Source organism: Falco naumanni, chromosome Z (assembly GCF_017639655.2).
Source record: "Falco naumanni isolate bFalNau1 chromosome Z, bFalNau1.pat, whole genome shotgun sequence".
In the NCBI taxonomy this organism is placed as follows: Eukaryota; Metazoa; Chordata; class Aves; order Falconiformes; family Falconidae; genus Falco; species Falco naumanni.
In genome coordinates this window covers 56157801-56173128 of record NC_054080.1, presented here as the reverse complement: position 1 = coordinate 56173128, position 15328 = coordinate 56157801, and the positions used below count along the sequence as shown (strand labels likewise).

The following is a 15328-nucleotide window of genomic DNA, read 5'->3' as shown; positions in this document are numbered from 1 at the left end:
ATGTTGTGTAATGGTGTATCTTTCCACTTTTCTACTGACTATCTATTTGGTTAAGCCTCTTCAGTTTTGCGATCTGGTAGACTTCTGGTTCAATGAACTAAGTGGAAATCTATAATACCATACACTATATAAACAATTACAAAGATTGCTGAAAATAATTCACTTCCAAGTAATCTGCTTTCACATTCCTGAAATATCTAAAATGGAAATAGCAATGGTCAAAGTGTTTGTACCTAGACAGCATAAAATAAATCCTCAGTATAAATCAAGCTTTCAAACCAGTGATTTAAAGATTCTTTCTTTACCTATTGGTCTTAATAAAAATGTCAAGGAAAACAAAAGCAAAGCTCCTGTAGAAATAGTGTTGAGAGAATATTGACAGAATATGGCTTTCCTACCACATGCAGAGAAACATGAATCTCAGGGCCCCCATTCTCTAAGGCACGTCTGGGCTGCTCTGAAGTTTTAGTGTCCCAGTCAGTATGACTTTCTTTGGTCAGGCCATTGGTGGACATAAAGAGGGGATTGGAAGAAGTCCCTGAAATGGAGATGGTTGGAAAGCCTCCCTGCCCAGGCCTGGATAACAGGGTCCCTTTCACCCCTCCTTCCCCTGGTAAACCCATACCCAGAGCAACTGTTACCCAGGGGCTGCCACCAGAGACTTTCTGCACACCAACAATTCAGTTCCCACACATCCTGGCAGCTCTGAAGGCAGTCCTGCCCCAGGCTCAGCATGGGAAAAGCAGGGGCTGGTCTTACCTCTCTGAGTCCACAGCTGAGAGAAGAGGTAACTGGTGGGTTGGACGGAGAGGAGTACCCTGTACGTTATGTCCTGAGGAAAGGTGGCTGCTGGGATGAGACAAGGACACTGCCCCAGTTGCTGTTCCACTTTGAATTGTCTGTGTACTGGGGAACATGGCCACTGAAAGCAAAAGGAGAGAAATAACCCTCATCAGGCAGGTGATAGCATTGATAACTGACCAAATGCTAACGGGTAATACCACCCGTAAAGCTATAGTGCCAATTGTTAGAAACTAACCGGTTTTTCTCAAATGTTTTCTGTCCAAAGGGAAGAAATAAAAAAACCCACATAAAAAATAATCTTTGCTGCTCCCAAATGACATTTCTACAAAACAGGCGTGACATAGCTGTGCTCCTTGTCTTGGGAATTTTGTCTGAATAAGGCTGCAAATATTCTATAGCTTCCTGTTGTAGAAGAGGTGTCAAATACTTCCTAAGATACATATTTTTAAAGCTAGTGAACACAAAGCACAGTTTCATAAACAGTAAAATATTTTCTACATTTTCCTCTCAGCTGTAAAAATCCCAGATTTCTTGAAGAGGTCAACCCAAACTCAAATATTGCTATTAATGCCCCCAGCCTACCCAATAATGCACACAAAAATTTTAAACCAGCATTAATAGTTTCATAATTTTCTGTGACGCAGCTCTTATGTACATTCCAAATAAGGAAAGGTTCTAGATGATTAAAAAAAAATCAATACAGGACTCCCTCCAAATGTCCTCATTAGTTGACCCCAGATCCTGTAACCTCATTTTCAGAAGTTCTAGAAATCAGGCAGCCAGAAGGTAACTGATTACCAAATCCCTCGTAAAATCCCGTTTCTTAATTATTTTTAGTGACATCTGTGTCAGGTAGCTTACGTTGATGTTGAAAGGCAGCCAAATACATGCTCTTAAATATTTATGAACTCTGAGAATAAACTAGATAGGCTGTCTACCATATGAAAATGATCTCTCACCGGTTGTCATGTCTTCCAGTTTCTTTATAAAAAGTATTGTTTAGACCTAGTTTACAGAATAAAATTCTACCTAAAAAACATGTGTTGTTTTAGTGAATATGTTGGAGAAAATGATTCAAATTAATTTATAAAATCCTAGAATTCAAACCGGTTCCCCAAAGGGCATTGTCATTGGTAGAAGACCGCTCTAGACTAAAATACCTGCATGGCTGCTGCAGTCCTAGCAGAACAAACACTGCTTTAGGAGTAACCCCACCTTAGATCTGTCTTCAAGAAAATGATTTCACAGGTTACAAGTTTAAATGTTGCTATCCAAGACCAAAAGGGTAAAAAGTCATCTCCCAAGTCCTCAGCCTGTTTCTGGAAAGCCTCTATTGATTCCCACAACAGCCTTTGTGACACACTAGATATTCACCGGGCTAAGGCAGACTTAAGGAAAGGTTCAGGAGTTTAATTATACTGTAGCCTCATTAAAGAGCAGTCCTAGACATCTTTCAGCTGGTGATCACAGACAGTGCAAGATGATAGATAGGAAACCACTCTGTGAACAAACCCACCTAATAAAGATGCTGCAGAGGTAATGTCAAAGCTTAGGGAAAGTTGCATGAGCCACACTGGTGGGCAAAGCTGATGGAATGGAGGCTGCCCTATCACACATCCAGGAGGACCAACAAAAAAGCCTGTGGCTGCCCTTGGCACTAGCCTCTGTTTGCTAATTCTCATATGGACCAGAGCCTTCTAATCGCAATCCAAGTGACAACAAACATCTGACAGTAGAAGGCATCCCAAACCTTAAGAGAGATACAGAGGATGAAGATCCCACAGGGAGATGAGACATCACTTAAGCTAGCAGCATAACTCACTAAGAAAGGGTTGAGGAAGACACCCCCTAAGACAGATAAAGGTAGCTTTTGTTGTTTTTTCACTTTGCTCATGCACCCCAAAAATCACTCTCTCCACACCAATCTCTCAGAGTAGCATCAAGACAAATTCAGAAGGGAAAACAAAGGAATGACCTTTTGAAATTATTATTTTATGCTTACATGCAGTGTGAAAGAAAATACTGAAAAAAACCAACCCCAAATGCACATTGCAGCAGAATAAGCAGAAAGAATATTCAACAAATCAGTACACTGTAAAGGAAAACCCTGATTACCTAAATAAAAACAGAGACTATTTATATTATTCCTTGCAAAAAAAGGGTAACTTGCAGTTTTCCATGGAAAAAAACATTAAAATGTGTAAGAAAATAAAATAACTTAACTTTTCCAATACTGTGATCTAAACCAAATTTATTCAAAGCTGTGTTTGAACAGGAGTAAAAAGGCTGGAGTATGACCGTGTTTCCAGCATAAAGGTAGTAAAAGTTGGTTTTCCCTGTCATAGCTGTTCTCTGCCCCAACCATGATAAGCATTTCAGGCAAATACTTCCTAAGTTGTGCTTGCACATTTCTAGCTGGTCCAGGCTGCAGTGGTAGCACAGGTTCCCACAGCACCGTCCAAGACCTGGTGACTCTGTCCCTGGGAACAGGTTATCTGCAGCCAGGCATGGGCAACCTCATCTGTCTTTTCTCTGAACTAGAGCAACCTGAAGCCCACCACAATATTTACCATCACAGCAGTATCTGCTATTATAGTACCTTTTGGCTAGGTTTCCCAGCAATTTCTCTCTACATTTTTTCTGTTTCTGATGAAGAGACAGTACACAGTGTAAAGTAAGAGCTAACTATGGCAGGGACTAGAGGGGCAGGTAGGATATTTAAGGAAGAAAAAGCATACATACTGTACAGAGGATACGTTAAATGATCACAGCATGATAGAGGAGTGTAGCTGGGCTCCCGCAGTGCCTGGTAATGAAGCCTCCAACAGTAGCACCACAAATGATGGTGTGGGAGACCACGTAAGACGGACGGGCAGTGTCTGTGCCACACAGAGGTACTGTGCTGACAAAAGCACCTCGGTGGGCACACCCAGTGAAGTGAAATTACAGGGCTGGCCGCTGCTTCCCAGTGGAAATGCTACTAGTAAAACTTCTTAGTGTAGACATGGCATTGGTCCAAGCTACTACCTGAATCTTTCAAATACCAGTTGAAGGGAAACATTGTCAGCCACTGGCAGTCTACAGACTACGGCAGTCAACAAATACTGTCAGTGACAGGTACATTTCCCTAGCAGAGATAGTCTTAAGAGACTGACAGAAAACTTTGGACACTATGTAAGAAACTGCTAGATAACTTGATTACTTCTTCTTGGGAGCTGTGTGTGCGGCAAGGTTTTCTAGTGGTTTAGCTGTTAAATGTGAGTTGCTTGCTCAAACTGTTGGCAGGAAATATCCACACAAAGAATGTCTTTGCAGTGCCTGATCCCATTAAACACCTGATTTGAACGGTATAAACCTGAACAAACGTTCACAGCAACCAGCATACTCACTGACTCCAATATACCACCACCAGGTAGGTACACACAGAAAGATGCAGAATTAAGTGCAAATATCACTTTACAAAAAGGCTCCTACAACAAGGCTTTTCTATCAATACAAGAGAAAATACACTTTAAGTAATTTTCAAAAGATTCAGATATTCTGAAAAAAAAACCCACACAAAAAACAACAGAAAAACACAAAACAAAGAACTGCTGATACTGCTCCTCTGTGTCCCTTGAAAAGCCCAAGCTACACCATGATTTACAAGATGGATAAAACATCTTAGTCCTGAATGTGAACATTGGATTGAGTTACACCCACAGAGTTACAGTCACAGAAAAGGAGGATCCATGTTTTCATTTCTGGAGGCTCACCACAAATCAATTTATCAACACATAAGTATTTTCCATGAAAATATCTCTGTAAAGGCTTCTCAATGAGAAGCTAAATTCACATGCATTCTCATAAAGCAATAGGAACAAATTAGGTGGTTGGAAGAGAAAAAGCTGATTCTGAATATGGTTCCTTTTTTAAAAAAAGACAGAAAAGTAGCATTTAAAAAAGATATGTAAAAATGCATACTTTTTTCTTTAATGGAGACAGAAACCTGTAATATCATGGAACATTTTTAAATGCAGAAGAATCATCCTCCCCTTTGCATATTACTAACAATGGTATAATTTACTTTGTTGGATTTATAACTGTCAAATCAGCACTCTTGTCAATCTATTTCTGCCCAAAAATACCTCTTCTCTTACCACTGCAGGCACGAATTTGGAGTACGGCTGAGAATTCTTTCCATATAGAATAAAACAGTGTGAAGATTTCATTTTGTAACTCAGTCAATTTTTCTTAATTACTATACTTAACCTTCCATTTCTGTAAGGAATATTTATGCATATCTTGTAAACAAGCAATTTACTAGCCGAGAAGGAAAAATCTGTTTTGCAGTTGGGAGCATCACCTCCATGAATTCTTGCCTCTCACCTCCTCTAGGGAGCCCATACTTCCCTGCAGGATTTTGTGGCCAGGAATATGAGGACATGTGCTGTGTTGAGCCATAAATGGTAAGCCCAGCAAATGTAAAACATGCTGTCTCTGTTGCCTTGATCCTGCCCAGCTCATCTGTAAATCTGAAGACTCCAGTGTGCATGGAACTTGAGAAGTAATCATGTAAGAAATAGAGTAGGAGACAAAATCCCATGATGAAGATAATAAGCCTCCAAAGTGGGTCTGTTGCATGGACCATCTGCACTGATGGTCTCTGTATCTTTCTTCAGATGTTGTGCAGGCAGGTCAGAGATACTGGAGGCATCCAAGTACTGGAGGCACCTAAAAAGCTGAAGGGTTTACAAAGTCCACCCACTCAAGACATTTGGGCAGAAGAAGAAAACAAGTCTAGGAAAGCACTTTGTACAGTAATCCAGCTTCTTTATTTGGAGATCTGTTTAATCAGTGTCTGTCTTTTGAGATCCCTTGCCTCAAATATTTAGAAATCTAAACATTTAGAACATAAAGTGGGTTCTTTGGTAAATATCTTCCATATGTGAAAAAACATCCTAAGACACCACACCATCTACGAATAATCTTTTTCCCCTACTCCACAGGTCAGAAAATAGGAGAAGAAAATTTAGAAAGTAATTGAAGAATTGCCAGCCGAGTTAGAATAAAAATATCAGAGTTAGTTTATAGGTAGTTATAGGCCTCTGATAAAAATGGTAAAATGATGCTTGCTAAAAGCCTCCCAATTGCTACCCAAGATATTTGCACAATTCTGTGACACCAGGGGATACCACTCCATTTATCACACACACAAATTACTAAGCACAGAGAAAAAAATATAAAATGCTTGCATGACCCACTGAGACACTAGTCTAAGGACAAAACTGATTTTTCAAAGAATTCAGCCCCATGTACCATACTGCACACTCAGCTGGCTTGAGCTACAGCTACAGCTTCCAGGTCTTATGTGGAGGTGCATCTAACAGAGAGGTACTTCTAACACAGGGTCTGGGTAGGACTTCCAGCTATTTCTGTGCCTAGTCTCTGCCTGTGAAAATCTTCATTGAAGCACTGATGCCACCTTTGCAGCGTATCCCCAGTGCTCTGCGCATGTTCCTCCTTTCCCAAATGCAGGATGCCCATGGCAGGAGAGTTGCTGCGCCCACCCTTGCCTTTCTCCAGAAGCTGGCTCCCCTGCCTGCCCATAATGCTGCCACCAGCACTGGAGCCTCACTTCACTTCTGGACCAGTTCTTGCTATTTTGCAAGAGCACCTAGAATTTGAGCCCTGACCACCAGCTGCCCCAGCCTGCTTTTAGGCACCTGCAAACTGAGCACATGGTCTCCCCAAACTGGGCACCTGCAGTTGGGCCTCTACAAAATGCCCATCTAGCACCGCTTCCTTTAAAAATCTGTGGCATAATTCTAGGCACACAAATTACAGGTGGTACAACATTGTTGCAGAAAATAAAGTCAGCACTGAGTATTTTCCCAATGCCAAAGGTAACTGTGCAAGAAGCAGGTAATGGTGATTGTGCTTACAGCCCGTCAAGCACCCAGGCACAGGGATGCGTGTGAAGAGGACAGGGTGAGAGACCACCTCAACCAGCAACTTCCACCTTGGGAACTTTTCAGGCACTCTTTCATGGCATAAAATTATCTTCATCTTTAAAATGAAAAGGGAGGAATCCCCAATTCCCAAGTAAGGCCGCTGTGAGAAGGAGACATGGGGTGTCAATGCCAGCACAACAGCAGCGCCAGAGCAGGGAGTGGGGAGCAGGGAGCAGGAGCCAGTCCCTCCATGGGCAGGTGGGCAATGCAGCGCCTGACATTGCCCATGGGCACCAGCAGAGCCCCCCTGGCTGCCCCATTGGGCAGGGCACAGAGCTGTGACACCCTGAGCACAGAAAAGCCAGTGCTTCAGTGGGATGTGCGTTCAGCTCTGAGGCCCCCAACATAAGGACATAGACTTGTTAGACTGAGTCCAGAGGAGGCTGCAAAGATGATCAGAGGGCTGGAGCACTCTCCAGACAGACTGAGAGAATGGGGTTTTCAGCCTGGAGAAAATAATGCTCCAGGGAGATGTTATAGCAGCCTTCTAGTACTTAAAGGGAGCCTTCAGGAAAGCTGGACAGTGACTTTTTACGAGAGCATGTAGTGACAGGACAAGGGGGAATGGCTTTAAACTGAAAGAGGGTAGATTTAGATTGGATGTTAGGAAGAAATTCTTCTCTATGAGGGTGGTGAGGCAGTGGAACAGGCTGCTCAAAGAACTGTGGACGCCCTGTTCCTGGAAGGGCTCAAGGCCAGGCTGGACGGGGCTTTAAGCAACCTGGGCTAGTGGAAGGTGTCCCTGCCCATGGCTGGGGGGTTGGAACTGTATAAACTTTAAGGTCCAGTTCCTTCCAACCCAAATCATTCTATGATTCTATATACCCAATGCAGCCTATATTTTAATAAGAAAAGGTGTGTGGTTCTAATTCTTGAACATTCTTTGATCTCTTCTCTGAGCTGGACATGATAAAACTTTTTCTAGTCTTCTTGCTGGATACTTGCAATGATGGGCAGCTGGACTGATTATTAGTTGAGTAAGGTGGCCACCCTGGAAGCACCTGTAGTTTCTGAGATTAAGAAATAATTAAATCCCTGAAGCAATAAAGTGGGGTCTGGATTAGGATTTAAAATTGTTCCTGCCATGACATCTTTACATCACATCCCTGACTTTCAAGACAGATGATTTTCTTTCAGTGTATTGCAGTTTCTGAATTTCTGTTTTGTCATGAAGAAAGCAACTATAAATGGTGCAATTGCCTTGTTACTTACAATGTTTGTACTAATTCAGTAGTAAATGTTCTCTTCTTCACAATGTGAACCTAACCATTAAGTCAATTTTTGGACAACCATTAAGCTGTCTGAATCTGGAAATTATAAACTTAGAAGTAAAACTGGTGAATAAAAGGACAAGTCTGAAGGGAAATAAACTATCCTCCTTAAAATAGATAACATAGTAATATTAACACTTTTCAGCCTCCTGCAGTGTGTATATGGTCCTACCTGGTAATACATCAGATTTAGCAGGAATTCTGAATATGTCTACCATAGTTAAATTCAGCCAAAACGGTGACAACACAGATTCTCTTGATTGTTGGTTACCCTACGTGACCTCCTCTTTTGCATCCATTCCCTATGTATCAAACACAACTCTTTTTCACTGCAATGGCCATCTATACCTCAGTTCTTCCTTGGCATTTTTTTTTTCTCCCGTTAACGACTGTAACTACTTACCAAGGCTGTTAACATTAACAGACTGCTTTTTTCTTCAGACATCTCTCACACTGCCTGTGGTGCCTGATGGTCTGGGACCTCACTCACTGGGTTGATTGCTTTAATAAACTTCTTTCATTTTTCCTGTATGAGTCCTCTGTCCTCTACCTGCCTGTTGTATCTACCTACTGCCCTAACGTTATCTTAGATATAAACTACTTTGGGAATAAATTCTTTGTTACTATGTGTGTAAGAGCACTTAGCTCAGTACTATTTCATTGGAGAAAAAACCCCACACAAGGAAAAGTGTTACTTAAGTAAAGCACATCTTAAGTCATAGGCATAAAAGTAGTTAGGTCAAAGTTTCACAGTACTGGAGCATAATTATTTAAAATACACTTAAAATTGCCAAACCTTCTGTAACTTTCCTGATGTAATTTTATTTTCCAACTTGCAAAGAAAACAAAGCACTTTACAAGCTTTAGTAATATCGTTCACTTGTTCTGGAGCAGAGCAAAGTGTGACAGTAACTATTTATAAAAGTATGGCACATTCCAGTTTATTCTTAAATATGGAATGGTCAAATTTTAACCAAACAGCACAGTAAAAATATTTTTTTAATTGCATTATTTATGATTTTTTCAACTTTAGGAATTTTTTCATCCTATCTAGGGACTTGAAAAGGGAAAGTGAAGTCTTTTTCTCTTTCTCAGGTTTGTGCATTACAGTGGGTAATGCCAATAAAGTCTTTTAAATTTCCAACTCCCTGTCAAAGTATAACATAAAATAAGCAACTGTAACCAACCCAACATTGCTAGAGGTTCTCTGGCCAAAATCAGATCTTTTTCTGACCTGATCACAAAACCTGAAATTTCCTTTAGCTTTCAAAAAACAGGTGCTACACTCAGATGAAAGCATTTAAAAGTTAACAGCATACAATACCAAGTATTTTATAAATTAGGATACAGTCAATCACAGCTTTAAATGTCCTGATTTTTGTCATATAAACCTACATCACCACCAATTTGTGTGTAGCTCACAACAGCCTTGACAAAGATGTATCATAGAATTCATAGGTTTACAAGCCTCGCAGTAAAACAGAACCACTTAACTGAAGTGGCCACTACATGTAAGGTCATTTTCAGCACTACATATAACATTCAGCCAATTCTTTTGCTTCCTACATCTCGTTCTCAATTAAAAGTTGAACTGCTAGAAGACTTAATGCATTCTGCCTGAAATTTAAATACAGACATCCTGCGTTCAAAAATGTTAACATACTGCCCATCATTGTCTTGAGCTTTGAGATGTATTATCACTCTTAATTTGTCAAATGTTTCAAACTTAGCTGAAATGTAAACAGCAATTTTACATTTTGCCAGGTATGACAGTTAGGTATTTTAATATGAAAATCTCAAGATACTTAACTGAAACAATAAAACAGGATAATCACATTTATAGCATCAACGGCATATTTATAGCTTATTAGTGTATTTACAGTCATAATATGAGAGCTCATAATGCAGCATTTAAGTTCATTACTGTAGATCCATTGGAAAACTGATAGGTGATCTATGAGTAAGGAAGAGGAAAAATACTCTGATTTTCAATGAAGCTTAATGTATTCAAGAAGTCTGCAAGTAATGGTACAAGTGAATTTCTAGCAGAAGTCAAATGCCTATAGAGCAAAACCACTGCTCTTTTCATGGATAAAATATGGTTTGTCCTGCCTCCCTTCAAAAAGTGTAAGAGTCTGTTAAAAATCTATCTTTTTATATTACTTTGCAGGTTCTGTCCTCCTCATGAGATAGATAGAGATTTCAGAGTACATCCTACTCTGCAAAGTACAACATACACTACAAAATTATCCTAATCTTAAGTGAGCAATAAAATAGCAGCCTGTTTATCTGTCTTTTCTATACCTGGGTAAATACCATGAGCAGACCCTGGGCTGTGTCCCGGGGTATTATCTGCAGCATCATGCAGTAATGGGGCTGGCTGTAGGGGCTGGATTGCAAGGCAGTCATTCAGGATGTCCTGGCCAAGTTCTGAGCTTGATTGCAACTGAAACACAAGAGATAAAAAAGGAGAAATTATTATAACATGGACAAAAAATGGAAATAAATCACAAAACCCCTCAGGACACTGAAAATTTATCATGCAGAAATGTTGAGAGGTTAGAGAAAGAAAAGGAGCAGAAGCAGAATTCTTCTCTTTTAAATCCTGGCTAAACCTTCCATTATAGCAGGCATTTTTCGAATCTGAAGAAGGAAACTCTTCCAGATGCTTAATAAGACTATACTCAGGACAAGGGCTACTTGTACTGACAGGACCTTGGACAGATGGACTTAAGTGTGTTCTCTTGTCATACACTGTAAAAGAGAGAAGTGTCCTGATTAATGGATAATGGAGATTTATCAATTGTCTGATGTGTCGTATCAGCAGAAGGCTACAAAAAAAAATATAAGTATTTTCCTTCTAGTTTAGTGCCCTGAACCGGCTCACTGAAGGATGAGAAAAGCAAAGGTGCTGTGGCACTGGAAACAAGCAACTGGCAGCAAGCAGCCAGGGCTGGTATCACTCAAGATGGTCAGGATGGAAGTGGTACCACTTTATATGGACCAAAGTTTTCTTGTGACCACATTGTTAAAGTAACTAGGATTGCATTTCTTTCACATTATGGGTGAACTGATGTGAAAGTCAGTACTCCACCACTGCCACTAATCCCAGCTGCGTGCATGGCCACTTGGCTGGTACCTGATCCATCAACAGAAAGTCTGTTTATCTGGGTGATCCAGCAGAAATTTCACTCTGCCAACAATTAATAAACAAATTCATAATAAGAGATTTCTTTCAGATGAAAGTGGATGAACAGTCTCATCCTGAGGCGACAATACAATAAAATAATGCCTTTTTTTAAAAAAAATCCCCAAACTAAAATAAGGAAAAGGGAGAAAGCCTGCTGCAGCATCCTGATACAAGGCTGCCCTAGCTATAACACAAAATTGCATTCTCAGCTTTCTGGCAGATGGACGCTGCTGCAGGCTGCTGAGACTGATGCCTGTCTCAACTCCCTGCCTGATGTCACTGTTGGATATATATATGTATATTTTTGTGTATATATATATATACAAATATTTGCCTGTTATGGCCATTTCGTCTCACAGGTTGGTGTGTTCTTTCTTTTGAAAGCATGAAGGAGGGTCTGTGCTTATATGCATATGGGCCACTGCAATGGCTGAGATGCAGACAAATATCCTGTTCTGTCACCCATGCTGATGAAGGATAGCTCATGCATCATGACGGACAGAAACCTGACCTACTGCAGTAGGATTTGCTGCACTCATGCATCAGAGTCCCAAGAAGCAAATCTCACAGAAGCAACCGGGGCTTCTCCTCTCTGTTTGGTGCCATGAAAGATAAGCAACTAGCAATAACTAGAACATAACTAGCACCTCTAACAAACTCCTAAGGAAAGGAAGAGCAACAAGAGAAATTTCTGTCTATCCTATACCCAGAAATGAAGAAAAAAGAGTAAGAGGGAATGATTCTGAATGTAACTGTAGAAAGACCCATTACTGTGCCACAAGATACTGATAATAATTCAAATGACTTCTGAAAATATGCATTAGTATAAAACTGATGCAACAGAGTTGAGAGTTGGTCTTACACATCATAAGAAGCTGAGGCAGGGTGACATAAGAGGTATATGCAGCCTATGATACCTATGCACACTGTGCGTGCTGTACATTATTCCTTCTCTTAAAAATTTAGGGAGTCGTCATTAAGCTCAAAGGTACACTACCTTTGTAAGGTATATTTGTTATTCTAGAATTGTACATACAGAAAAAGAATGGGTAGACGGGAGAAAAGAGAGAAAGGGAGAAAGGAAGGGAGACAAATGTCTTTCATTTATTATCCATATTTACAGCTTGTTATAACTAGAAATGTTTCTTGCCCTGTACTATGTATGGCTGTCTATTATCCACTAGTTGTTCTAGTTTTACTGCTAGACTACATTTACACTAGTAACATGGCTTTTTCATGAAATTAAGTGCATGTGAAATTAAATGACAGATGTATCCAGATTCAAACTCTTATCAGTTACATTATTAATAAGCATAATGTGACTTTAAATTTCTATAGAATTTAATATGAAAGTAAATATGGAAAACATCTGACTTCTATAAAAAAAATAGGATTCTATCAAACAAAATAGAACTTTAATGAGGTTGCTTGTGCCATTGCTTGGGTTTTTCTGTAAGTAAGAAACTGATCGATTATCTATGATTGGATAGCACTTATATGGATGAAACAGTAAGCAGAACAAGGAAACAAGAGCTAAGTATTTACAGATTAGTTACACTTATTATATAACAGCAACAGCCTATTTTACACATTGTTCACTTTTGCACTGTTCAGGAGGTTTGTTTGGCATTTGCAAATTTTTTGATACTGAGAACAAATCTATCCTGACAACCTATGCTGGCATAAATTTTCTGGCTTGCCCAATAGTCAATGCTTATAAAAACAAACAAAACCCAGGGTCAACAACAGAAAACAGGGAAAAAAACACCGGGAGACAGCTGTGATCTGATTTCTGAAGATAGTTCTTAATCCATGCACTCATCATTATTTGCTCATCATTATTGATTCATATTTAGAACCACAAGGGCTAGAAATACAAATTTTATAAACTTACATACTCACTCACATACCTGTGTTGTATATCATGACAAGTAATATTAGCATGACCATATATGTATTTAAGATACATACAATAAAATATCCTGAGCAAGAGGTAGATATTACACTGACTTATGCAACTGCAGGCACACACTATTAATTCAAATTGCCACTAAAAATACTACCACAGGCCTTTTATAAGCCCTCACCAGGTAATAGCTGCTGGGAGTAACTTTAATGCAGGGTATGTACGCGAGTTGGCCTTTAAGAGTAATTACTGTTGCACTGTTGGAAAGGGTAGGGAGCAAGGGGTGGGAGACCTCTTGTCTACTGCTGAGTAGAGCAGAACCAGAAGCAGGCAAGCTTCCTTTAGCAGAACCAGCCATTAAATCACAGCTGCTTCCCAAATTAGACACAAGTTCTGTAAAACTGCATTCCCCACCACTGCCCTTTTCTCTTAAGAGAGGCAGTAACCATGCTTTGGTTGCTGGGTCCTCCTTCCTCTGCCATCTAAAGGTCATTCTCTCTGTGTAACGTTTTTTCCAGATCCTTCCTCTGCACCACTAACAGGGCTGGCATAAAAGCTGTGGCCTTTTGGGAACAACATTGAGTGCAAAAACCACACTGGTTCAAATATGGCTGATCAAGGCATTGCTTTTCCCTGTAAAGACATTCAGGTCAAGAAAACAACCTATCTCAGTCAAATATTTTTGCATATTTTATAGAAAACTTTTAATAAAAAAATTTATCTGAAACCAATGTTTTTCTTTTTGTCAAGAACAGGGAAATCCAAGTAAAAATTTTTCTTTAGTACGTGAAGAAACACAGAACAGACAATGAAAATACAGATGATCTTAAAAACAGGCAAATAAACCATCCATTCATTAAATCCATAAAATTTTACCTTCAGTTAAAAAAGCTATAAAGGAGAAAGAATAATTGCCCAGATCTAACTGCTGCAGTCTGATTCTTGCTTTGCTCTAATGACAATGCATTTCTTTCCCAGTCTTAGACTGTAGACTAATCAACCAGCTGTAAAAGACAGTTGACACTTTCTTTGACTTCTGTATATAGATCATAGCCCAGCACAAATTTCCCAGCATCCTGGCTGTAATACCTTGCTTCCCCCATGATCATGTTGCTTCCTTCATGATCACTCAGCTGAGCACCAGTACAATCACAATGGGACCAAAAGCTTGCCAATCAAATATTTTTGAGAACTGTAAGGTTAGAAAGGTACCTGGCTGAATGACGCAATCAGTAACTGACAATTTTGCCATGCTGAGCACAGACATTTTCTGTGTGCTGTAACGTAGACTAAATTTATGACTGACCAAGGGGCAAGTTAACAACCAACTGCTCAGCTCCATTATAACTTCCCTGTACGAAATATTTGTTCTAAATAATAGATTTTCAGTGTTAATAATTCAATTGTATGGAAGACTTGTGAAGTTTTGTATTTGGAAATGAGACATTCCTGTTATCACAATGTGGCAGTTTTTTTCTAATACACGAAACAAATCACTGTCAGTCATGATTTACAATTGTTTTACTTCTGCAACAATCAACTAATATTTATCAGCTTTCAGGATAATAGATGGAAATTCTACTCCTGTTCATTCTAGATATGATTAAATAATTACCCAAGATTAAATGAAACAAGCAGAACTAATTAGAAGAGAGTAAGATTCTATATTCTTTCATTTTCAGTTTCATTATATCTGAATCCAAGAGCAGAGACATGCTGTTGATCTGGTACATGACATAATTCCAGAGAAAATGTCTCCTTAAAAGAAAAGATCATTTATTCTATATTCTCTAACCAATGTGTGCTTTATCTGACATCTGCATGTTTTTGTACAACCTGGCTATTTTATTCAGCATTATTCCTATTCAATAGAAATCAGACACCATCAAGGAAAACATAAGAAATGTGTGGTTATGAATACACTTAGTCAGAAGCAAAGTAGTTTAGAACTCCTCAAACATGATCAGTTTCCAAATCACATGAAATAGGAACTCTGTAATTTCAAAACCTGCCTATATGTACTCAGATTAACTCTAGCAACTCTTCGTCTAAGTCCAGACTCCTCCAGCCATTCAAACAGGCCATTTTGAATCTTGCTTTCATGAAAGCAGGCTTAATGGACTGTATGTATTTTGTGCACCTAGTTGCGGCGAATGAAGAGACG

At 39.5% G+C, this 15328-nt stretch overlaps 1 protein-coding gene across 1 annotated transcript in view; it reads right to left on the bottom strand.

Moving 5' to 3' along the window:
• GLIS3 (GLIS family zinc finger 3) overlaps positions 1–15328 on the bottom strand; it is a 169795-nt gene that overhangs the window by 25978 nt on the left and 128489 nt on the right. The window contains exons 6-7 of the mRNA XM_040578861.1: positions 10373–10514; positions 760–922 (exon numbers count right to left, since the gene is read on the bottom strand). Of these exons, the coding sequence (XP_040434795.1) occupies positions 760–922; positions 10373–10514 (305 nt within the window). The remainder of the gene's footprint in view (positions 1–759; positions 923–10372; positions 10515–15328) is intronic.